At 36.8% G+C, this 26,478-nt stretch overlaps 1 protein-coding gene across 1 annotated transcript in view; it reads right to left on the bottom strand.

The window, feature by feature from the left end:
• Ufl1 (UFM1 specific ligase 1) overlaps positions 1 to 26,478 on the bottom strand; it is a 430,347-nt gene that overhangs the window by 218,511 nt on the left and 185,358 nt on the right. Inside the window, exon 7 of the mRNA XM_090408990.1 lies at positions 19,331 to 19,477. Coding sequence (XP_090265116.1) covers positions 19,331 to 19,477 — 147 coding nt within the window. The remainder of the gene's footprint in view (positions 1 to 19,330; positions 19,478 to 26,478) is intronic.

Genomic DNA, 26,478 nt, shown 5'->3' with positions numbered 1-26,478 from the left:
TAAAAGAATAAGAGCCATAGCTAAAAGAGAAGTCAGAAAAAGACAGAGAATCATGGAATAAATTTGTTTCTAATTTAGAACATGATTTATATAAAATAAGACCCAATGTATATAAGATTTTGAAACACTTAAATGCAGATACCAAAAAAAACATAAAATTAAACACTGAATTGAAATTAGAAGAATTTCTAAATTACTACACAGAACTGTGGACAGTTCTGTGTAGTAATTTAGAAATTCTTTTAAAAAAGACAACTGGCAAACAATTAACGAAAATGAAAAGGAAATAACTGAAGAAGAATTAGAAATCAGCCTGAAAGAAACAAGAAACGGAAAATCACCTGGAGAAGATAAGCTAGGTTCAGAACTATATAAATACGCAGGAACAAGATTCAAAGAAAGACTCTTATTATTTTTAAATAAAATTTACTCAAATGGTATCCCCCCAATAGGATGGAAAAAAGCAATTGTGATTCCTATCTTTAAGAAAGGTAATAGAGATGACCCTAAAAACTATACAGGTATCAGTATACTAAATTCCTGTTACAAAATATGTAGCAGAATCTTAAATAACAAACTAATGAAATATTCTGAAAACTTTATTCTAGAAGTACAGAATGGATTTAGAAAAGGACGATCATGTATAGACCCAGCCTTTTGCCTAAAATTAATAATAGAGAAAAGAAGAGAATATAATTTTGAAAAAGCATTTGACAAAGTTAAAAGAAACATATTATTTAACATATTAAAAGAAAGACAAATACCAAATAATATCCTAAAAGCTATCACAAGTATATATGAAAATAATCAAATACAAATAAGATTAAATCACGAGCTATCATATACGAGAGAGATAAACCAAGGGGTCCGACAGGGATGTCCCCTCTCAGCAACTCTTTTTAATATCTACTTAAATGAAATAATAATAAAATGGAATAAAAATTTACATGAAGGAATTAAACTTTCTCCTGCAGTTAACTTAAACACTCTCCTCTTTGCCGACGACCAAATAATAATTAAAAATTCTGAAGATAACTTACAGAAAGCTATTTTAGATCTAAATGAGATAGCCAAAGATTATGTTATGATAATATCAACAGAAAAATCAAAAACTATGGCCTTTAAAGGACAAGATCCAGCAAGAACTAAAATAGTAATAGATAACAATATCTTAGAACAGTTGAATTCATTTAACTACCTAGGATGTATGATCACATATGAAAATGAAAAATGTATGGAAGCGAAATCTGGACAATAAAACAAAAAGACAAAGATTAACAACAGCAGAAATGAAGTTTATGAGAAAAACTGCAAAGTATACCCTATTTGATCACAAAAGTAAGATATTATGAAAGAATTAAACCAAGAACCAGTAATAGAAAAAATTAAAAAATATAAACATAAATGGATGGAACACGTTCAAAGAATGAAAACAGAAAGATTACCAAAACAAGCCTTAAAGTACAAACCATTAGGAAAAAGAAAACTAGGATATCCTCTTAAACGATAACTTCTAAGGCAGGGAGTCAGAGACTCATTGAGGGAGACTATATACTACACGGACTGGCTATCATACTTATTCTTGAATTCATTCACACTGCTTGCACACGATTGGAATGGCAATCCATTCCAATCATGCACTATTGTATGACAAAAATCTAATCCTCAATTCCTTCTTAGCTGCATTCATTCATTCTCAGCTTTCAAGGAGGCCCTCTTGTCCTTTCCCCTCCCTCCATAAAATGAAAAATTCCATCAACTGAAATCCTGTATGAGCCTTTCAGAAGTTTGTACATCTCAATCATATCACTTCTCTTTCCTGTGTCTGCAGCCTACAAATTCTCAATCTGTCTCCATAATCTGTATTCCACAATCCTTATATCATTTATAACATTCACCTTTGCAATTTCTCCACTGTATCAGACTCACAATGAAAACCAGAAGACCAGCCCAGTGCACAATAGTCCAAGTGGTCTTATCAAGGACTTGTAAAGAGGCAAAATTACATCCTTATTTTTACATGTTAAAGTTTGTTACAGCATTGCAATTATCTTTTGAGTTGTGTTTGCAATCTTTTCTGTATGGTTATTGAACTTCAACTTGCTATTTATTAACACTCCAAGATTCCTAGCCTGATCAGTTTCTTCTAGCATAATCCCACCAAAGTGAATGACTTTACATTTACTGACATTGAAATTACATCCATTTTCCCATGCCCACAATTCCAGCCTCTTATTCAAATCATTCTGCAAGTACTGCATATCAGTAGCATTCCTGATTACCCTACCTATCTTTGCATCATCAACAAATAGCTGTATGTTGCTTGTCAAACCTTCACAATATCATTAATGTACAGACCGAATAACAGTGGGCCAAGCACTGATCCTTGTGAGACACCACTGGTTACCTTAAATCTTGCAGACTCACATCACACATATACCACTTTTTGATATTTGTCAGTCAGGCATCCTCTTAACCACGTTAGTACTTTATAATCCAAACCCGTATGTCTCCAATTTAAGCAACAGTCTTTCATGCTGTATTCTGTCAAAAGCCTCAGCAAAATTCTGAAGCATCAGGATGTATTCCAGGAGTGGGCAAACTGCGGCTCCCAAAGCTACTGTGTGCGGCTCCCGAGACAATACTGGTTTTCATTGCCATTTTTTCTAAACTTTTATATTAATAATATATAGTAGTATAGTATGTACCAATGTTAGAATATTTTATTTCATAAATGCTTTAAAGATAAGTAAATAACATATATTTTGAAACTTAACATTTTTAGCTTTTAAATGGTACCGGCCAAAAGGGTTGTTAAGGTGGATTTTATTATCATATTTGATTGGTAAAAAGTGTTTCGACATTTTATGGCCTGTGTCGCTGCTGTCAAAATTAGTTCCAAAAGTGACTACTATGATCGCTGCATTACCCACCACCCTCTGTTGCCTGGACTCTGCATCATCACTCTTCATGCAGTACACACAAGTTACGCACTTGTGGTGGTAGCGGAACTAGTGAATTTTAGTGTAGATAAGTACTTTTCTGATTAATAAATAATTAAGATTGATTTTGGTGAAAGTTATAAAAAACCTTGTTTAAAATGACTGAGCAACAGAAGAGTATAAAACAGAAATAAGAACAATATGAAGGAAACTTAGAAACACTTTAGAATGAGAAATCACTTTGAGAATGGTTTGAGAAACTAAAAAAGTTAAAGCCATGTTTTGAATTTCTTGTGAATCGTTTTGTGATTGATGTCATCAACGATGGATGTCCTGTTGTTGCACCTTTTACCACAGATGTTGCTTCAATAGAGTTTATTGAGCTGCAGGAAGATGTGGGTTTGAAGCTAGTACATAAAAGCTCATCTGTAACTGACTTTTGGAAACAAATCCCAGAAGCAAAATATTCCAAACTTCAAAAAACTGGCTTCTGATAACTCTATGTTTTTGGGACAACTTACTGCTGTGAATCGCTCTTCTCTGTAATGAAATTTGTCAAGTCAAAACATTGTGTTATCCTCACTAACAGCAACCTCACCGAGCTTCTTAAAACAGCTCTGACATAGGAAATGGCTTAAAGGGAGATATTCGGTTGTTTGCTGATGATGCAAAGTTGTGTAGCGCAATAAAAAATCAAGCTGATGTTGAAAGTTTGCAGGATGATTTAAATAAGCTGGTAAAATGGGCAAAAGATAATGGATGTCAGTTCAATGTGGAAAAGTGTAAAGTCATGCATTTTGGGATTAAAAGATTACCAGCTGCATACTACATTGATGGAAAGGTACTCCAAGAGATTGATGAGGCTAGGGACTTAGGGGTATTGGGAGATAGGGAGATGAAGTTCAGAGGACACATTGCTAAGGTGTCCAAGATTGCACATAGGATTACTTGGTTGTTGAGGAACACACTGACATCCAGAGATAAAGAGGTTATTATTCCCCTTTATAAAGCATTTAATACTTCCACATTTGGATTACTGTGCTCAGGTCTGGTCACCTGGATTCCTTGGAGATGAGGAGGCTGTGGAGAGGGTTCAGAGAAGAGTGACCAAGTTGGTGAGTGATATAAAAAATGCCCCCTACGTTGATAGATTGAGAGCTTGTGGATTGCAGAGATTGGTTGATAGGTGAAGAAGAGGGGATATGATAGAAACATTTAAATTACTGAAAGGTTTTTATAGGATTGATGCAGGGGAAATGTTTCAGCTGTGTGATAGTGATGGAAGAACAAGAGGTCATATCTGGAAATTAAAGAAGAGTGTGATTAACAAAGGTGTCAGAACAAGATTTTTTGCCTGGAGGGTAGTGAACGAGTGGAATTCATTGCCTGACTTAGTTGTGAGCTCTTCTTCTGTAAATGAATTCAAGAAGAGATATGACAGATATTGTTTTGCTAGTTTGGGTCTCCCGCGATGAGTGGAGATACCCGTAATAATAATAATAATAATAATCCTCCCAGCCAGATTTTAAACTATTAACTGCATAAATGAAGAATCAATCAAGGTCATCAATGAGTAGAAATTAAACATATTCTTCTTTGGTGAATAGGACTACTATATAGATGAATTTTTTATTATTTATTAATACAATTTTAAAATAATATTTTATGCGGCTCTTGAACATTCAAAAATGTATTATATGTGGCTCTTATTATCGAAGAACTTGCCCATCCCTGATGTATTCCTTTCCCTTGTCTAGTTCAATGATAATATTATTATATATAATAATATTATCATTGAACTGGACAATTTTATTATATCATTGAACTGGACAATTCTATTATATAAAATATAATAGAATGTGAGCAAGTTTCTAAAACATGGCCTTCCCTTAGTAAACTCATGCTGTTCATTCAAAGTAGAGATTCACTGTCAAACCATTTCTGAGTGCGAGCACTAACCAATTTTTCCAAAATCTTCACCACTCTTGAGATACTGACTGGTCAATAGTTGAATACATCAGTCTTTGTACCATCCTTGTACAATGGGATTACCATACATTCTTTCCATTCCTGCAGAATCTTCCCTGTTCTGAGACTCAATTTATATAGCCTAGTCAGAAGAATAGCCAGTTCAGCTGAACAATCTTTTAGCATCTGTGCTGATATCCCATCAGTCCCTATTGCTGAATTCTTATTCAGTTTGAGCAATAGCTCTTCATAAACCTGAGTTTCTTCAGAAGAGGTAGCAGTGAACTCAATGTTGAATACCCCAGGTTGTTAGCTTTTAGCAAAATGAGCACTCATTAGCTGAATAATTTCTTCTGCATCTGTCACCCTCAAACTGTCTGCATGCAAAAGTGTTATTCTTTCATATTCATTCTTTCTTTTATTGCAGCTTATCAATAGAATTCTTGTGGATTGTCTTTAGCTTGCAGAGCGAGTTTCTTTTCATGCTCAGACTTAGCTTTCCACACAACAGTTGTGAATATTCTAGGCTGCTGTTTATAATTTTCATAACGGAAATCATCCCTATGCACACGGTGTTCCTTCCACATCATAGGTTTCTAACTAATCTCTTGCTTAATAAGATTACACATCCATTTGACTCTTACCTTATTTTTTTTTCTTTATTTATTCTTCAAACTCTCAGGACACATTCTGATATTGCATCATTTAAGTATTTTTTAAATGCTTCCCATGCACTGTCGATATTCTTCCCATCCAGCAACCAATCCCTTTCCAGAACTCAGTATACTCCTCAGGTGGTCATAATTTCCTGCTTTGTAGTTCAGCATGAAATAGAACAAGTTACAAACAAGAACAAGTTGAGGATTGCTAAAGAAAAGAGATTTGTTGTGTCCTATTTTCTTAATTTCTTATCAATATATGTATTCTACAATAAGTCTTTTTTAGGGTGTCACGTGGTACTACTGAAACACAAAGAAATTGCCTCAGGGTCAAGTCAAATCCGAGGTGACAAAGGTTCTGAGATCTTGCCTCTCTTAAAGCTCTAGGAAAATTTATATTTTAATGCTGTGCCACCTAGAACCATTAGATTAAGAAAAGGAAATCTTAATCAAGAAGTGAATTTTCAGATGTACCCAATGACCATTGGTTTGCAATCATGACCTAAACTACAACCTATTTCCTCCTGCTTAGATTTGTACTTTTTGTGAGTGGTGTTTCAGATTCTAAACTCAGTCAATTGGATTTAAAGATAGCAAAAAGTTTATTAAACACATTAATTATTATTATTATTCCAGGCAACTCCAAGGAGTCGACAGCGTCATCGAAGGAGGCCTTAACATCATGTCAAGAACAACTATTCGACATTCACACAGTATCTATCATACCTTGCCTTGAACTCATTCACGGTCATAGCACCCACAACAGACTCTGGTAGCTTATTCCACTCATTCACCACTCTCCAAGTAAAAAACCTAGCTCTAACACCCTTGCTAACCACACTCTTTCCCAGCTTCCACAGATGTCCTCTAGTTCTCCCACCACCAGTCCTGATCTCAAAAATATGATCTGAATTAATCCTATAGAAACCCTTCAGCAATTTGAATGTCTCAATCATACTCCCCTTTTCCACCTATCAACCAATTTCTGCAACCCATAAATCTCCACCCTGTTCTCATAAGGTTCATTCCATAGACCTGCTATCATCTCGGTCACTCGTCTCTGGATCCTCTCCACATCAAGAAGAAACCCTGGCGCCCATAACTAGGCACAGTAATCCAGATGGGGTCTTATCAAGGCTCGATACAGAGGAACAACAACTTGTCTCTGCATGTTAAAGTATTTTTCAGAAGCCAAGTGATTTGATGAGCTGATTTAGCCACTTTTGCAATGTGCCCCCTAAACTTCAATTCCCTATCCACCAACACTCCCAAATCCCTGGCCTCATCAATCTCCTGGAGTACAGTTCCTCCAATGTGATATACTGCTGCTAATCTTTTCACTCCAAAATGCATAACCTTACACTTTGCCACATTAAATTGACATCCATTTTCCCTAGCACAGTCCTCCAAACTATCCAAATCATCCTGCAAAATTTTGACATCCTGTGCGCTCACAATTGCGCTACCCAACTTTGCATCATCAGTAAACAAGTGAACACTTCCTCTCAGATCCTTTCTTATATCGTTAATGAACAAATTGAAAAGTAGTGGTCCAAGAACAGAACCCTGCGGCACACCACTAGTCACAAGCCGTCTTTTGGACTCCACTCCTGAAAAATCCACTCTCTGGTATCTATCCATCAACCATTTGGGTTCCGAGGTTGATTGGGGGTCGACAGAAAAATATAAGACATCATTGTATAGGTAATATTTAATTTGGTTAACTTGGATTACCTCCATGACAAAAGACATGGAGGTAATGACAACGCAATTAAGAGTGAATCGTGGGATCAATACCACGATTCACTCTTAATTGCGTGAAAATAGTTGAGGCCAATCAAGTAGGCCAAAATGACATATTTACCAATAAACGGATGTTGGTGGTTCCTGCCGGCTGGCGCAGTGGGAGCGAGATTGCAACATGTGCGTGATTCTTATTTATTGATACTTACAAGAATTCGATCCCAGTCTCATTTTTGCAAATCGACATACAAGTGAGCGTTAATGTTCTAAAATTCATCAACATACATATTATAATTCAATCGTTATTCATTCACGAACTAAACTTCTCTATGTTGAAGAGTTGAGCAGACCAGTGATATTAATACCAGTAGTTTATTAATATCACTAGTAATACCAGTGATATTACTAGTAATAGTAATATATTAATATATACTATATTATACATACAATGAACACTAACTATAAAATAAACAATCTAAAAACTCACATAAGAGTCTTTTTTTGCTTGTCCTATTATAATTACATAATAGTAAAATATAGGGGGTCGATAAAAAATCAAGTAACTCTTGAAGGGGTCGACGGGCAAATAACTTTGGCAACCCCTGGTCTAGATGTTCCGGAAAAAAAGAGACGCTCACTACTACAAAAACCCCAAAAAAACCTAAGAGACCTCGGGAGAGGGGGGGGGTGTCCCTAACCCTTTTATACCATCTCCCTACCAGCACTCTCTGTAACCTTCGTTGTTCACCCGTCGTGTAGAATTCTCCCCACCCTCTCGTGGGTCTCACCTCGTAGCGTTTAATTTCGTTTTGACCGCTTACCACTCCATGTGCCGTGTGCAACTGATACCACCTGGGACAACCTTTTATTCCGTTGACATGCCCTTGTACTTTGACCTTTTGTTCACATTAACTTACATGTAAGCAGTGGTGAGATATAAGTGGCTCGCGCGAGCCCTTTGTTAAATTTTTCTCAAATTTGTGAGCCCCTTGTTCTTGTTTAATAATCTTGTAGAACTAGAAAATTACCACCGTGGAATGTATACATGCTACTATAATTGCTACTTTAAATTCATATGGATTTTCTGATAACTATTTAAAAATCATCTCATTGTATTTTGTTCTGATGGAGCTAGTGTAATGTTAGGAAACAAATCAGGTGTTGCAATCAAACTCCTACAAAAATTTCCCAACATTGTGATTTGGCATTGCGTAGCTCATCATTTACAATTAGCACTAGGCGATTTGATAAGAAACATTAAAGAAATAATTCATTTTGAAATATTTATGGATAAATGATATACTTTTTATCATTAATTACCAAAAATCAACGAAAATTAAACATGATTGCAAAAGACCTTGGTATCGAAATTTTAAAGATCGGTCATGTGTTTGGACCACGATGAGCAGCGTGCAGTTTACGAATGGCTCTTGCTTTGTGGAGAAATTACCTATTTATTCGATGGTTTATGCAAGCATTTTGCATTGAATAAATATAAGGGCTTTTTAAACCGACTTCTCAATTTGGAATTTTTAAAAGATCTAGCATTAATGATTGATATCCTACAGGAATTATCATATCTGTCAGAAGCTCTACAAAGTCACAGACGATGCGAGCCCTTTATTAAAATTTCCATAGCTCACCACTGCATGTAAGTCATACCACAATTCATTGTATTATCTATTTTTTTTAAATTATTATGTATTCAAAGTATCACTGAATTAGATAATCTAGTAAGAATCTTTTCATTTCATTATTCACAATTTCCTTTCTTTGTAATAATGTATTCTTTCATTTGTCCAGATATATACAGGGTGTTCGGGATAAATTTGACAGTTTCGTAAGGAAAAAGAAAATCTTCTTTGTATCTATTAAATTTAATGAATTGACAAAAAAACATTACAGGCAGAGTTAATTACAATACTATCAACAAGATTTACTCAAAATAACCACCATTAGCATCGATCACAGCTTCTTCAATTCTGCTTCGGAACCTCGAACAAGCTGATGCTACAGTCTCCCTGGGAAGGGCCGCAAAAACTGTTTTAATTTTATCCATTAACTGGGCTTTTGTATTACTGGAAGTGCGATTGGTGTCTTTTTCAACTGCGCCCCATACAAAATAATCCATGGGGTTAAGGTCTGGGGAGTTTGGAGGCCAAACATTTGGACTGGTGAAGTCGTAGAAATTTTCAGACAACCATTTTTGACTTTTCCCAGAGGTGTGGCAAGGGGCCGAATCCTGCTGCCATACATACGGCCTACCATTGGCTACCCTTGTTATCCAGGGCTTGACTACAGTTAGCAACTCCACGAACAAAGCCCGAATTCCAATGCCAGGGTTCTTCAACACCTGTTCCTGCAGATTTGCGAGGAATTCTGCTGTACGAACGCAATCAGATCGTCTGCTAGGGATCTTTCTTCTTGCTACATCCTCGTAGTCACCATTGCAAGTCTCTAGTTCATGCCTGATTGTTTTTACTGTATTCAGGGAGCATTGGGCAGCAGTCGTAATATCCTTATTTTGATGGCGGGCACGAATCATCATGATACAAGTTATTCTCTTCCATGATTCAGGTGGGTTCCAGCTATCCATCCTTTCTGACATCTTGTATATGAATGAAGAAGGGTTCAAACTTTTAAATGAAGAGAAGTGTGTGTTAATACATGTAACTTACGGAAAAATATAATTAATTATAAATATGTCAAATTTATCCCGAACACCCTGTATATATATAACACATACTTGGATGCAAGTATATTCTTTTCAGGGTTTTGCTTGTTAAATGATGATAAATAAAACTCTTAAGAGTTTCAATTAATCAAAATTTGACAGATTGAACGAAGAATTCACCTTGGATGGAAGGCTTATGGGAAAATGAGACACATATTCAGCAGTGACATCCCTAAGAGTCTAAAAAGGAAAGCTTTCAACCAGTGCATACTTCCTGTCCTAACATACCGGGGAGAAACGTGGACTTTAACAGAAGCCCTAAACAAAAAGCTGAGAACATCATAACATTGCATGGAGAGAAGTATGCTAAAAATAACATTAAAATAACAAATCTGAAGACAATTACCTGGATAAGATCTCAAACAGGTATCAGGTATATTGTGAAATACATTAAACAGGCTAAGTGGAGATGGGCTGGCCATATTGCCAGATGCAGTGACGGGGAGATGGACTAGAAAAAGCAACAGAGTGGAGCAAGACAAAGAAGAAGACCGAGAAGTAGGTGGGGGGATGAACTGGAACAAGATGCTGGAGTGAGATGGATGGGAGAGGCAGAAACCGAGTGGTCTGGAAACCCATAGGGGAGACCTTCGTCCAGCAGTAGACAGAACCGAATGGTTGAAGAACAACAACAATAACAAGAAGAAGATTTAGCCTTTCCTGAATGGAACATTCATAAACTTAGCCACTTCCCAAGTGAGTATGATATGATATGATCATTGTCACCAATCAGAGGAAGAATAGCTACATCATTAACTGAAATATCCCCTGACACAATAATCAAATCTAACACTTTGACCTCAAGTTCCTTATGTCTGGATTGGTGTAGAAGTTGTATATCTTTTCAGTTTATTTGATGGTCTGTTTTGATGTGATCAGAAATATGGCATTATGCATGCACTTGATGAGTCTAAAGAGTTTATTTTTTTAAATTATAAATTATTAGGAATTAGCATTTCTAATTAGTCAGTTATACTGGGATATTAAGATTAGGCTAGTGACAATTAGAATATTTTAGCTATTCAGCAGCATCTTGCATTTTGCATACACAATCTACTTTCACTATAGAAATCTCGTAAGAACCATAAGAATAGGTTTGCCACAGTGGACATTTTGTTGCAGTGAAGCTTCTTTTAGAACATGTGCGTGAGAATGCAGTTGGGATTTTACAGTAGTGTTTTTTTTTTACATCTCACTTCCATTCATGAAAGATTGTAAAAGACTATAATATGTTAGTATTCGGAATGGGCTAAGGATTGTTTTCTGTTTTTATTAATTTTAAAATTTTTGTTGCATTTTTAAATGATTTTTACAGTCCAGAAATACTGCTCTAGAGACCAAACAAGCCACTTCAGGCCTCTAACAAGTAGGACAGTTATCTCACAATACATGATAAAATTCATCTTCCAACAAAAAACAATCACAAACATCCATGTCCACTGTGGGATTCAAACCTGCAGCCTGTTGGTTGGAGAACGGTTGCACTAACCACTTGGCCAACCAGGCCAGCAAGTTTGTTATAGTAACTCATCTGTACTGTATATATGCACATCAGCAAATGGATTTTTTAAAAGTTGCTTTTCACCAGATCACATAAACTAAACAAATCTGAATCTATTAGGTACTTAAAGATGGGATGCTGCTAACAGTTTTATTTATTAATTTATTTATTTTTTGTCTAGCTGGCTGAGCAGATGATGCACCCACTGTCCAACCAACAGACTATGAGTTCAAATCCGACAATGAACATGGATGTTTCTGAATATATTTTGGCCTAAAGAGTGGAACAAAAAGTGGCATGTTTGGTCTTTAGAGCAGAGTCTCTGGATTTTTCTAACACACAACCCACCCACAGTACTAATACTAAAGTTTTCCTTTCTGAGGTTAGCAACCCCAGTAAGGTTTGTTCCATCGCTATGAATTCAACAAGGCAGAATGATGTTCCTCTCTCTCTCTCACGGAACATCATTTCTGTGACTGATCTTCCACTTGACTTGGGTGGCAATGTCTCTGTCACCAGCCCCAGGAATGTCTATAATGTAACTTCCACTACCTCCATGAGAAGACCAGCCATTAGATCAATACCGAATTCCAGAATGAACATGTCTCATTTCCTGTTCTCTTACATCTCTTTCATAAAGTGTTAGGAAAAGGTCTTCAGTCATACATCCAACATGAATTTAGGGAGAGAGACTCCATCCCTGCAGATGGCTGTGCTAAGAATATCTTCATTCTTCTCTCTCTCTTCTCTCTGAATCCCAATGCCAATTTTGGCCTCTCTTTATGGCATCTCTGTACCTCCAGAGGACCTCTGACAGTGTCTTCCTACAAGCTATGCTTTGAGCACTGTCTATTGCAGGATGTCCAGAAGCTTTCCTCACCTACATATCAGAGATTTACACTATATCGATGTCCATCCCAACACTGTCTATTGCAGGATGTCCAGAAGCTTTCCTCACCTACATATCAGAGATTTACACTATATCGATGTCCATCCCAGTACTTAGGGATGTATGCCAAGGAGATGTCTCCTATTTTCTAAAATTGTCATCAATGAATTATTTCTTTGCTGTCTTCTAAGTCATACTGACTACTCTCTCTCTCTCTCTTGACACAACCACTGTTAATGCTATGGCATTTGCTGATTATCTTATATGCATAGCCTCTACTAAAGAAGGATTGCAGAAACTCCTCAAACCAAGCAGTTGACTTGTTTCAAGTTCAAGGCCTAAAAATCAATGTGACAAAGTCAAGTACACTTTCTCTTGTACCCCTTTGGTGGAGACAAGAGTGAAAAGTGAAGATACCTTGGTGTTGTTCTTTGAGAGAAAATGTCATAAAGTTTCTTCAATTCACATGAAAACACAAGGAAATAAATAAAAAATATTTATTTATTAGAAACCATATGTTTCAGTCTGAATATATGGCCGATGATGTTCTATAATATTCAGGCTTTTATGACTTTTATGAAATATATGGCTTTTAAATAAATATTTACTTATTTTGTTGTGTTTCTGTGCAAATTGAAGATATCTTGGTGGTCTCTTCTCTCCAACAAGCTGCTACTCTTTCCCATTACTTTTAGGATCTTTTCTCTGAAAAGTCCCACTTAAACTTCAATAGAGGCTCTTCATTCTGAATTAATTCCTTCTTCCTAAACTCTAACATAGGTTAGCCCTGAGTAAAGTCTCTCTCTCTCTCTCTCTTACCATCCTGAATGGGTTCAGCTGTTCACTCAGCACTCTGTTCTGGGTTACTGCTTCTTCACAATCTTCCATTAGCACTCCTTGCCATAAACCATGGAAGACTTGGGATTCCCTCACTGTAATGGTTAGTGCCTTGATTATATCTATCCATATTAGAGAAATTTTTTCTTTCTCTCTCTACCTCAGAAATGTGTCTTGTCCTCTACAACTTCATGACAGAGCTGTATTACAAGAATCAAAACATGTTCCCTCTCAACATCAATGGATTAATGATAGGACTTTCTTCCTGGCTGGATTTGAATATTTAGATTTAAATTAGGACAAAAATTAGTGGTCTACGGACTCAAATTTGCTAACTCAGGAAGAAGTGATGACAAGAACTGCAGAACAGGCTGTCAGAATACAGATACTTTGGATCATGCTGTTATCATTGCACAAATGGAATATATGTCAGAAGACACAATGCAATAGGCGTTCGAGGTTATATCGTAGTGTGTAGTGTTCGTGCAAGCTCCTGATAAGATAAGTATTATTTTCAGTTATCATTGATAAAATTTACTTAATATTGCGTAGTTTTGTTTGCCTTGCATATTTTAGTGCGTCTGTTTGTGTGTTTTTGGTGTGTTATAACTTATTATTTGATAAAACACGTTGCAATAATTATGGCACCTGTACGAAGGAAAATGGCGGCCAGTAATGATGGTTCGCCATCTTTATCAAAGAACGGTAGTTTAAAAGAAATGAGTCAGTGTACTAGCTGTGAAATGTACGCTTTGGGAAGTGCGGTCGGAGTGTGGATAGATGATAATAAAGGATTGAATGTGTGTAGAAAATGTAGGGAGAATGAGGAATTGAAGTGTATTTCGGATCGTGAGTGTGATATTTTTGTCAAACTTCAGAATGAAGAAAATAGCGATATGACAAGAAACGGCAAGGTTGTACATGAGAATTATGAGAGTGTGAATGTAGAAAGTGTGAATGATAGTATTAATGGTTTCTCAGAGAATAAAAAAGATGAGATAGATGCATTGAGTGAGATCGCATTGTTGAATGGTGCGATAGAACGGGCAAAACAGCAGCTAGAATGCATGAACAAAAGCCGACTGAATGAACCAACCAATAATAAAAGGTATGACAGGAAAAACAGGCATATGAATGTGAACATGAACAAAATGAAGGATAGAGTGCTGTATGGAGACTCGTTAGTACGAGGTGTGTTAGTAGAGGATTTGACAAAATCATACCAACCTGGTGCGACCATAAAGGATGTAAATGAATCTATTAGAGAGCAAAAGGAAAGGGTGAAAGAAATGATTGTTGTGGCAGGTACGAATGATTTGAAAGGAGATAAAATGGAAATGATAGAAGACCTGAATGAATTGTTTGAGGTAGCAAAAGAAAAGAGTGAGAGAGTTAGAATGATTAGTCTTTTGCCATGGTATGACAGTGAAATGCTTAAAAGGAGGGCCATAATTGCGAATGACTTTATGCGTGGGTTATGTATGACGAGTGGTGTGGAATTTGTGGACGTGTGGAGTGAGTTTGATGGGCGAAAGGATCTATATAAGATGGATGGCTTGCATTTGACTTGGGAGGTGGCTAAAGGTGTAGAATTTTCAATTAAGACAGGGTACATGTGGAATTATCGGGCTGGAAAGTATGACAAGCTTAGGAGTTTGATTGGTTCAGTGCCATGGCATGTACAACTTCTTACAGTGTAAGAAGACTTGAGAAAATGTTGCTGAATGTAGTGGATGTGCAAATTCAGGGAAACTAGATTTGTTAAGGGGGGGAGTAGATATACAGTCCTTAGGGAGGCAGTTGAATGTGTGAAAGAATATAATATGCTAGAGCAAATAAGGACAACAAACCAGAGTGGGATGGTTAGTATAAGACATCAAGGTAGGGCTGGGGCAAATGGGGGGTCTTAAATTCATGTACACTAATACTAGGAGTATTAGGAACAAGAAGGAAGAGTTTCTGGCCATGGTTGGCACTTCCAGACCACAGGTTATTGGTATTAGTGAAACATGGCTGACTGTAGATGATATAGCTAGTGGGATTGAATGTGATGGGTATAGTGTGTTCAGGAATGACAGAGAGAATAAAATGGGGGGAGGAGTATTGTTGATGATAGCTGATGAGCTACAGCCAAGGAGAATAGAAGTTGAATTGCAGGATAGAGAAAAGAGCACATTTCAGGCCATTTGGTGTGAGATTGTGGCTAGCAGAACTAAATATACAATTGGGTGCTGCTATAGACCAGGTGATGGAAAAGATAGTGGTGACAGTATACACAAGCAACTAGAAGAAATGAGTGGAAGGAGGGTGATTATTATGGGAGATTTCAACTATGGTCGATTGATTGGAGTGAGGAGAGGACACACGGGAGGAAGGAATTGGATTTTATGCGGTTATTAAGGGATAACTATCTGCGACAGCATGTAATGGAAAATACTAGGGGTCAGAGAGTGCTTGACCTAGTAATTACATCTGAGGATTTGGCTGTAACAAATATGACCACATTGCCACCAATCGGTGAGAGTGATCATAGGGTCTTGACTTGGGAGGTGGCTAAAGGTGTAGAATTTTCAATTAAGACAGGGTACATGTGGAATTATCGGGCTGGAAAGTATGACAAGCTTAGGAGTTTGATTGGTTCAGTGCCATGGCATGTACAACTGCAAGGACTAGAAGTTGATAGTGCATGGGAGGTAGTTAAGAAGTGCTTGCATGAAGCAATGGCTGACTGTATACCTAGAGTCCGAATAATAAATCAAGTAGGGGTTAAATGGATGAATAACACCATTAAGCTTGAGCTGCAAAAAAAGAAACAACTATGGAGGGAATTTAAGGAGAAAGGTGACTGGCAGGCACATGAACAGTATAAAGCGCAGGCCAGAAGGGTGACGAGTGTGGTAAGAAAAGCAAAAAAGGATTACGAAAGAACATTGGCCATGCAGGCTAAAGAGAATCCTAAACAGTTTTTTAGATATGTAGCAAGTAAAAGGAAAAATGTACATGGCAGAATGATTTTAAAGAATGCCGATGGTAGGGAGGTAACTGAATCAGTTGAGATAGCTGAGTTACTGAGTGAGCACTTTGCAAGAATATATCATCCAGGTGGTGACATTGCAGAAACGAATAAACCAGTAGATTATACGAGAATTGTGGTGAATGAAGTGGAGGTGAGTAGTCTATTGCATAACCTCAATGTCAATACATCTGTGGGATTGGATAGTATACCAGCTCGTGTAGTACGAGAAGCAGCTAAAGAATTGTCAGTACCCTTGACCATTTTGTTTAATTTGAGTCTCGGGTCTGGGTTAGTCCCGAGCGGGTGGAAGGAGGGGAAAATAGTTCCACTGCATAAAGGTGGTTCCAAGACTGCTGTTGTAAATTACCGACCGATTAGCATATCAGGAATCATTGTCAAGGTCTTAGAGAAATTAGTCAAGAAAAGAATACAGGATTGGATAGATGAAAATGGGATATTGTATGGGGGGACAACATGGTTTTGTGAAGGGTAGATCATGCCTCAGTAACTTGCTCACGTTTTATAACACAGTGACAGCTGAACTGGATAGGGGAAATGGGTTTACAGTGATACTACTGGACCTAGCCAAGGCCTTTGACAGGATACCACATGGAACCCTAATCAGTAAACTGGAGCAGATGGGGATAGATATAGGGTTGGTAAGATGGATAGGAGGGTGGTTGAAGGAGAGATACCAGGGAGTGGTTTATTCAGGAGTGGAGTCAAAAAGACGTCTTGTGACTAGTGGAGTGCCGCAGGGCTCTGTTCTTGGACCACTGCTTTTCAATTTGTTCAATGATATTGGAAAGGATTTGAGAGGAAGTGTTCACTTGTTTGCTGATGATGCAAAGTTGGGTAGAGCAATTGTGAGTGCACAGGATGTCAAAATTTTACAGGATGATTTGGATAGTTTGGAGAACTGGGCTAGGAAAAATGGATGTCAGTTTAATGTGGCAAAGTGTAATGTTATGCACTTTGGGGTGAAAAGAATAGCAGCAGTATATCGCATTGGTGGAGCCGTACTCCAGGAGATTGATGAGGCCAGGGATTTGGAAGTGCTGGTGGATAGGGAGTTGAAGTTTAGGGGGCACATTGCGAAAGTGACTAAAACAGCTCACCAAATCACTTGGCTTATGAAAAATACTTTAACATGCAGAGACAAACAAGTTGTTGTTCCTCTGTATCGAGCCTTGATAAGACCCCATCTGGACTTCTGTGCACAGTTATGGGCACCAGGGTTTCTTCGTGATGGGGAGGAAGTGGAGAGGGTCCAGAGACGAGTGACTAAGATGATAGCAGGTCTGTGGAATGAACCTTATGAGAATAGGTTGAGGATTTGTGGATTGCAGAAATTGGACGATAGGCGAAGGAGGGGTGATATGATTGAGACATTCAAATTACTGAAGGGTTTTTATAAGATTGATCCAGGAGATATTTTTGAAAATATGACTGGTGGTGGGAGGACTAGGGGCCATGCATGGAAGCTGGGCAAGAGCGTGGTTGACAAAGGTGTTAGAGCTAGGTTTTTTACTTGGAGAGTGGTGAATGAGTGAAATAAGCTTCCAGAGTCTGTTGTGGGTGCTACGACCGTGAATGAGTTCAAGGCAAGATATGATAGATACTGTGTGAATGTTGAATAGTTGTTCCAGACATGATGTTAGGGCCTCCCTCGATGAGTCTGTCGACTCCTTGGAGTTTCCCGGAACAATAATAATAATAATAAAATAATAATAATAGTAAGAGGTTATAGAGATTAAGTTCAAGAACACAGATTGGATAACAGCAGTGGGACCTCACTACAGGACTAACATTGGATTGAGGAAACTAATCTTGCAGTAAAGAGAGGAGATGAGTTGGTCATTATCGATGTACAAGTTGTGGGTGCTAGGTGACCACTCACTACCCTCCATCATGAGAAGGCTGAAAACTAAGTCTTGTTGTGGCTACTTCAGAAAGAACACTACACTGTACCAAAATTTACCTCTGCAACTGTATCTTTTAATGGTGTATTGGCATCAGCAAATATCATATGGACTTACATATGGGCTTTGTACTCTGTCAGGCTAATTTCAAGATGCTCGCTTTCTCTGCTTGTAAGACAAACTGGCATCATGGAGGGCTTTACCAGAGAATGACTTCTTGAATCCCTATGTCTGGAATTGGATAGGGCAGGATAGTGTTTGGACTTGGACCTCTTCTGGTCCTACATGTTGGACCATAGCATGTAGCACTGTTTTTAGTGAAAAGTGAGGAAAATTATTATTATTATTACGTGACACCTCCAGGGAGTCCAAGGATGCATTGTGGGAGGGCACTCTACCCTACTTTGCTAAAACTACTTAATTCTCCAACTACGGCATTACTACCATCAACTGCCCATCATCACTAACAACGTTATTTTTTTGTCTGTAAATTGTGTATGTCTTCTGAAGGCTAATGTATCTATACAAGGGATGAAAAACCCGAGTTTCCAGGAGAAAAAACTCTGCTACCACCGTATGAGATCGGCTAACTCACATTCAATTGAAAAAGCCCAAATAAAGATTCCCCTCGTCATGACAAGAATCGAACCCAGGTCTTTTCCAATCAAAAGGCGCAATGTTCTGCTATTCTGCCAATTGCACTACGGCAGCTATGGAAATTAAAAATTTTTTTAAAACTTTTCAAAGTTACATTATAAATATATATATGTATATGTGAAGATTGAAGATGGTCTTGATACATGATGATGAAACATACAGTGAAAAGTAAATCTTTACTCATAAAACAGTTTTTAATCTTCTAAGTTTTCTACTATGAAGTACTAAAGTAATCTACCATTTATCTGACCATTCAATTATCAGAATGGTCAGTTCTGATAATTGAAAGGTTGGATAACTGAAGAACAATTACATGGTACTCTACCAGTAGTCAGTTGACATAAAATGGTCATTGCTTTTGAAGGTCAGATAAATGGTAGATTACTGTATAAATAATGTTTGCTGCAATTAGAAGTGACTGAATTTCATACGTAGAAAGTATTATCAATGTTTCTTACTAACCTAAGTAACCATTCTGTCTGTAAAAAGAATCTACCCATTCATTTTGTGATTTGGCATATATATTTGGAATATATAATGTCCTTTCTGAACGGCCACCTGGTAAACTTCCTGCTAGCCTGCTTTCTTTAATCAGTTCTTCTGTCACAGCTGAAATATTTTAGATAATTTGTAGAAAAGTGACAAAAGTTTAAGAAACCAATGCTTACTAATGAATATAAAGATTAAAGTATTAAAAACTACACTATATACTGCACCCCCTAGGGAGTCATAAGATATAATAGGTCACAGATCGCCAAGTACATAGTGTATCTGCTTTGCAACCACAACAACTTGTGGGTTTGAAATGTCATCACAGGCATTTGATAGATGTGCAAGATCATTGTCCAGCTTGCTAAAGGCCTGAAAAACGCTTGTTCTATGAAACACAGTTCCCAAAAATTTATAATTTTTAGCCTACCCTGGGTATAAAATGTATCATAGGTTTCTAACTTTTCATGGATAAGACTGCCATTAAAAAGTTATGCCACATACCTCCTTAAATCTATTCAAGCTTGAAATACTGACTGGGAAAATATTTCACTTGTGTGCTACTTACCATGAAATATTTATCTATATGCTCATGTTTCCCCTTTTTCAACTATTTATCCTGCTGAGTAAGTTACATATTCTTGATATAGAGAAGGAATTATGAAGGATCATTTCCATAGCCAAGATTTAAGTGTAAACGATTTTTGCATGCCTTTAAATCTTCTGCCACTTCATGCATATAACAGAGTAGAAAAACTGAAATATCAGCATATCACGTTTTTGCCACCATTAATCCCACCAACAAAAAGGTTGTAAATCTATATATAGCACATTAGTACTGTAGAAGAATGAAGGTTATATAATCCATTAAGTCTGCTCTAGAGACCAAATATGGAACTACTCATAAGCTATTTCAGATCTCCAATAAGCAGGGTAGGGATCTCACCTCAAACAATGAAATTCATTTTCCACATGATACATGTACACCATATGGAAGCTGGAGATACACTTTTAAGACTATCAGTCTACAATGCAAGCAATAACTCACCACTGCAGTAGTAGATAGCTGTGTGCAAGCACATATATTATAAAATCTAAAGCCTGTTCAATTTAAGCACCAACTTTATTAGCAAAGAATTTTTAATAAAACTTAAAATCATCATCAATAATACTAAACATGAATATGGACTTCATGATCTGTTCCAGTATCATTTTAATCAAATAGCCTCTTTTTAATACGATAAAGAGCCAAGAGGCTATTTTTTCCGGCGATATAAATTAAGTTAAGGGGATAATAAATCCTGTATTAATTTACAGCGCAGTACTTTAAATGATTTCATTTAAAAATTAAAATAACTCAATAGATTACTTAATTTTGTGACTTGTCAAATAGTTTAGGAAGGGGGGAAAAAAAAGTACCCAGTGGTAAAATAATATGGGATTTATCATCCCCTTAACTTAAGCCTCTTTTTAAGTCTGCCCAGTCTTCTCTTCTTTTGGTTTATATTTTATTAAATATAAAATATACCTCAGAGTATATTTTATATTAAATATACTCGCAGGTGTATACAACATTCCACGTTCCTGTGGATTAAATTACATAGGGCAAACATTGAGAAGCCTGGAAATTCAAATAAAAGAACATGTAGGAAACGTGCACAACAACAGAACAGATACTTCAGGATTAGCCCATCACTTCTTGATCTCTAACCACACCATCGATTGGGATACAAGCTCCATGCCCTATACAGAAGAGGATTTTCGATGTAGAAACTTCAAAGAAGCTGCCGTTGTACTCCGCTCTCATTTAAATGATTTCATTTAAAAATTAAAATAACTCAATAGATTACTTAATTTTCGTGACTTGTCAAATAGTTTAGGAAGGGGAAAAAAAAAGTCTGTGCTTGAGATTCCAGGAGATTCTCAGAGAGAGAGTTGGCAATCATACTCCCAAACCCTTCTTGAAAAAAACGAGGATAACATTTACTGGTTAAATGCATTATTAGAAAAGTTAAAATGTTCATATGTTAGTTATTTTCTGTTTCTTGTTTTAGTGTCTGCTGATGTGCCAATGTTTTCTCAACATGGTTAGGATCATGTAATAGCACTGTTGAATTTGAGATTGAAGAATTCATACTCAGAGCAGAGGAGATTCATTGCTAGACTGCACCAGCATAGACTACACCTGAAATGTCCACTATCTGACAAGTATTATAAATACACTTTGATGAGAGATACTAGAGACAATGGATACCAGATGCATCACAGCAAGTCCTGGACTCTATTCCCAGACCATAGGATAGAAGACACTGCAACACTATAGTAGCATGATTTTCTAGTCACACTATTCAGGACTGCCCATCATGCAGAAGCAGGGTGGCCAAAACACACTACTAGAATCTCCCTTCCTGCTTGTCAATAAGCCATGCAGTGGATAACAGTTCAGAGAATAGGAAAATAATAATAATAAAAAAAAAAGACTCCATAGAAGAAGAGTGAAAATTATGGGAAAAAGAAAGAGGAAAAATACAAAAAGGATCATCAATGAGAGGTCCACTATGAACAGGTGTCTCGGAGGAGTTTCCTAGAGAAAATATGCTGCTCACCAGTATGGACGATTTACAGGTAGTCCTTCACACAGGTAAGACAATCTCCTGTAGTCTCCACCTTTAAAGGTGTTTCTCTTTCATACATAAAAGTTTTGAACATTTTAAGAACATTATCTCTCAGTAATGTTTTACTGATTTACTTGAAAAAATTGTACAGCGGTGGACAAGATACTGTAGTGAGTTATATGAAGAAAAACTAGATTCAGATAGCATTGGGAAACTGACTGAAGAATTGAAGCAAATATCACCACCAGGTAATGAGCATGATATGGACATTTTAAGAGGAGAGGTAGAAAAAGCAATAGGATGGCTAAAACACAACAAGAGTCCTGGTAATGATAACATTACTGGAGAAATGACTAAATATGGTGGTGAAAGTATGGTTACAGAAATGCACCAACTATGTAATATGATATGGAAAGAAGGGAAAATGCCAGAGGAGTGGGTGAAATCAATATTAGTGACACTATACAAGAAAGGAAATAAGCTAGAATGCAAAAATTATAGAACAATTGCCTTGATAAGTCACCTTGGTAAAGTGATGATGATCATATTGACAGAAAGATTGAGAACACAATTGGAAGCATACCTTGCAGATGAGCAAGCAGGATTTAGGAAGGATAGAACTACAATTCAACAGATTTTGATAATGAGGTTAATAGCAGAGAAAGCTAGGAGAAAAAACAAAAACATATATACTTGCTTTGTTGATTTTCAGAAAGCATTTGACAATATTGACCAGAAAGCAACATTAGCAGTTCTGGAATCCTATGGAATTGATAAAAAACTAATAGCTATATTAAAAATTGTTTATCAGAATGCAGTTGCAGTAGTTAGAATAGGTGATGATTTGGGGAAATGGTTTAAAACAAGCAGAGGTACTAGACAGAGAGACCCAATATCACCAAGCATTTTCATCGCACATTTAGAAAGAGCAATGGACAAATTGAAGGAAGATGCCAAAGGAATATCAGTACATGGAATGAGAATTAACAATCTGAGATTTGCAGATGACATTGTTATCATTGAAGAAGACGAAAGAGAACTACAAAAAACACTGGAACTGTTAAATGAGGAAGGGAAGAGATTTGGACTTGTTATGAACTTGGAAAAAAACAAAGACAATGGTATTTGGTGAGAAGAATATGAAACAAAAGATACAAGTGGATGGAACTAATATAGAAAATGTAGAACAATTCACATATTTGGGAAGAAAACTGACATATGACTTGGACTGTAAAAAAGAAATAAAGATCAGGATTGCAAAGGGAAGAACAAATCTGAAGGCCATGGATGACATCTGGAAAAGTAAAGTGATAAGTCTGCAAACAAAACTAAGAGTACTGGAAACATGCATCTTCAGCGGTGTACTGTACGAATCTGAAACATGGGTAATAAATAAAGAATCAAGAAAATGAATTTTGTCATTTGAAAGAACTTGTTACAGGAAGAGTCTAAGAATAGGATGGGTACAGAAAATCACCAATGAAGAGCTCTATCAGAAGATACAACCAAAAGAGAATAATGTTCTCTTTTGGTTTTCATAATCTTCTGCATTAGAATAAATAACTAATGCAGAAGATTATAAAACGGAAGCTGCAATTATTTGGACACATCTGTAGAATGAATGAGGACCGGAAGATAAAGACATTTATGTTTGGTATTTTGGATGGTTTAAACAGAAGAGGTAGACCATACAGAGAGTGGATAGATGATATAAAAGACTGGTGTGGAATGGGTGTACAAAAATTGCGACACTGTGCACTGGACAAAGGTGGAAGAAGATAGTGAAACAGGCATCAGACATCAACGGGCAGTGAGCCCATGGTTTGTGATGATAATGATGATGAATGTTTTACTGGCAGCCACTGACCTAATCACTGGGGTGTAGATTTACTTTTTACTAACATCCTGCTAAGAGATATATTAGAATTACTACAGAAAGATTTTCCTCTTGCCATCTTCAAACTATTTTATTTTGTAATCGGCAGCACTTATTTCTGATGCTAGGAAAAAATTTATAAATAAATTGAAGAAACAGCAACGATGCTCTAATCTCTATTATCCTTGCTAACTATTATGGGGAATTTTGAACAACACATCTTTAATTCTTTCCCTCCCTTAGCATCTGTATAGTCAAAAATGCTGATGACATTTTTGACATCAACATAACAGAACAGTAACAAAACTCTATCAGACTAAGTTAAAAATTAACTCAGTCTATCAAATAAATTCAATCTGGAATGTGAAGCCAATAACAGAATTCCTTTCATAAATGGGAGCTTGCAGTTTCAGTCTATAGAAAGAAAAACTTCCCATCATCCTTCTCAAAATCTGCAGTATTAAAACTTTGATTTATTTTACATTTACGTACTAGTGTGAGAGTTGGACAAATCAAGTCATATGCTTTGTACTATATCTTTCAGACATAGGATCCACTGGAAAAAGAATGAAGTTTATTTTATATTAAAAAATGACCAAGAATATTGACCAAAACATATGCTTATAATAAATGTTTACATAAGTTTAGTTTTTGTTCATTGCTATTAATTATGCTACCAATGTAGATATCTACTTTCAGCCAGTCCATCTGCTGAAAGTAGAGATCTACACCATATATGCATCTGCAGACAGTGGACCATCTGCCAGTCCACTGTCGGCAGATGCATATATGGATCCCATAGCAAGCATTGCTTAGAAGAGTCAGTGATTTGTATAGAAATATCATCCAACTAAAGTATCTCACTCTGGAAGGTGTTCTTGAGGATTGATCATAAAGGATGCTCTAACCTCTGCATATAGCTTATCACTGAAACATTTCTGCTCAGCGATGTTTTTTTGATGATATCTCCTTTCTCCATAGTGGCATCTTCAAAATAGTTTCCTGAGATATGTTTAGAAATGCTTGAAGCCTTTGTTACTAATGAAACTAGCAATACTTAACAATAATATCTCATCAAACTTAGAATCATGCAGTCGTGTTTGCTCTTGATATTGCACTTGGGAAAGTATACAAGAAAACTAGTAGAAAGAGATGAGAATACTGAAGAAATATTCATCTTTCTTGGATATGTTCCATAGTTGTATTTATGTTTTATTGCCTGTGTATCCATTTTAATGTCTGAGTACTTGTGTAATAAGATATTTAAATGAGGCAGCTTTCAAATTATGATAATAACAAAGTATTAACAAAAAAGTAAAAAAATTAGTTTCATAGAAAAGTGAATTGCAAGTGGAATCTATTGCAATAATTAATTAGAACTTAACCTTTTTGAACTTACCTGCAGGATGGATAACAGCAATAAGTACAAAATTTTGATGAAAATGTATAAAGATCTAAGTCTAAATAGTTGATTCAAAACTTTGATGTCAGTACAATGAATGGCATAAACAGAAGACAACCCAGAAAAGAGTGAGTAGATGATATTATTATTATTATTCAGGCCACCATGGAGTCAAAAGACTCATCGTGGGAGGTCCTTTCTAAGAAACACGAGTCCATCAAGACTCATTGAGGGAGGTCCTTCCTAGGAAACACAAAGTCTATCATACCACTCCTTAAATGCACTGACTGTTCTTGCTCTCACCACTCCATCAGACAATGCATTCCATGGTTCAACCACCCTCCATGGAAAGAAACCACTCCTTACCCTCTTTCTCACAGTTTCCTTTCGTAACTTCCAGGGATAGCATGACTCCTTCCCGCTGTTCACCCAAGCGAAAGAACTCCCCAGTGTCACCACCTCTCAACAGTTTAAGTCTCAATCATATCACCTCTCCTTCTATCCACCAAACTCTGCAGTCCACACTCTCTCAGCCAATCCTCATAACTAATATTGTACAGTCCTCACGCCATCTTTGTTATCCACTTTTGTACCCTTTCCACAGTTAATTTATCCCCTTCAAATCCTGATGATCAGATCTCAGAACAATAGTCTAAGTGTGGTCTGATCAGAGTCTTATACAACAAAATGATAACCCTTTTATCTCTGCAGGTCAGTGCCCTTCTCATTATTCCAGCAATCCTCTGTGTTACCTTTACTACCTTTGCAATATGTCCCCTAAATTTCAGGTTTCTATCAATCATCAACCCCCAGATCTCTTGTCTCCCCTACTTCCTCCAGTTTAACTCCTCCTATAGAGTATGCAGCATCCCAAATCAATGTGTCCCAAACTTCAAGACCTTACATTGGGCAGCATTAAACTGACACCCCCATTCATTTGCCCATCTATCTAGCTTATTCAAATCCTCTTCCAGGGCTACCACATCTGCACTATTAGTAATAACCCTTCCTAGCTTCGCATCAACCTGCAAACAACTGAATATCCCCTTGCAATCCACGGACAATGTCATTGATATAAAGGTTAAACAATATAGGTTCCAGTGCTGAGCCCTGTGGAACCCCACTTGTAACCTTCTGCCTCTTTGATATTGCTCCACCATACACAACTCTCGGATACCTATCAGACAGAAAATCCTGAATCCAATTGACCAATCTGACATCCAGACTC

Source organism: Typopeltis vanoorti, chromosome 19 (assembly GCF_054136105.1).
Source record: "Typopeltis vanoorti isolate ZY-2024b chromosome 19, IOZ_Tvanoo_1.0, whole genome shotgun sequence".
In the NCBI taxonomy this organism is placed as follows: domain Eukaryota; kingdom Metazoa; phylum Arthropoda; class Arachnida; order Uropygi; family Thelyphonidae; genus Typopeltis; species Typopeltis vanoorti.
Note: the sequence above shows the minus strand (reverse complement) of the source record. Positions and strands in the feature narration are given on the sequence as shown.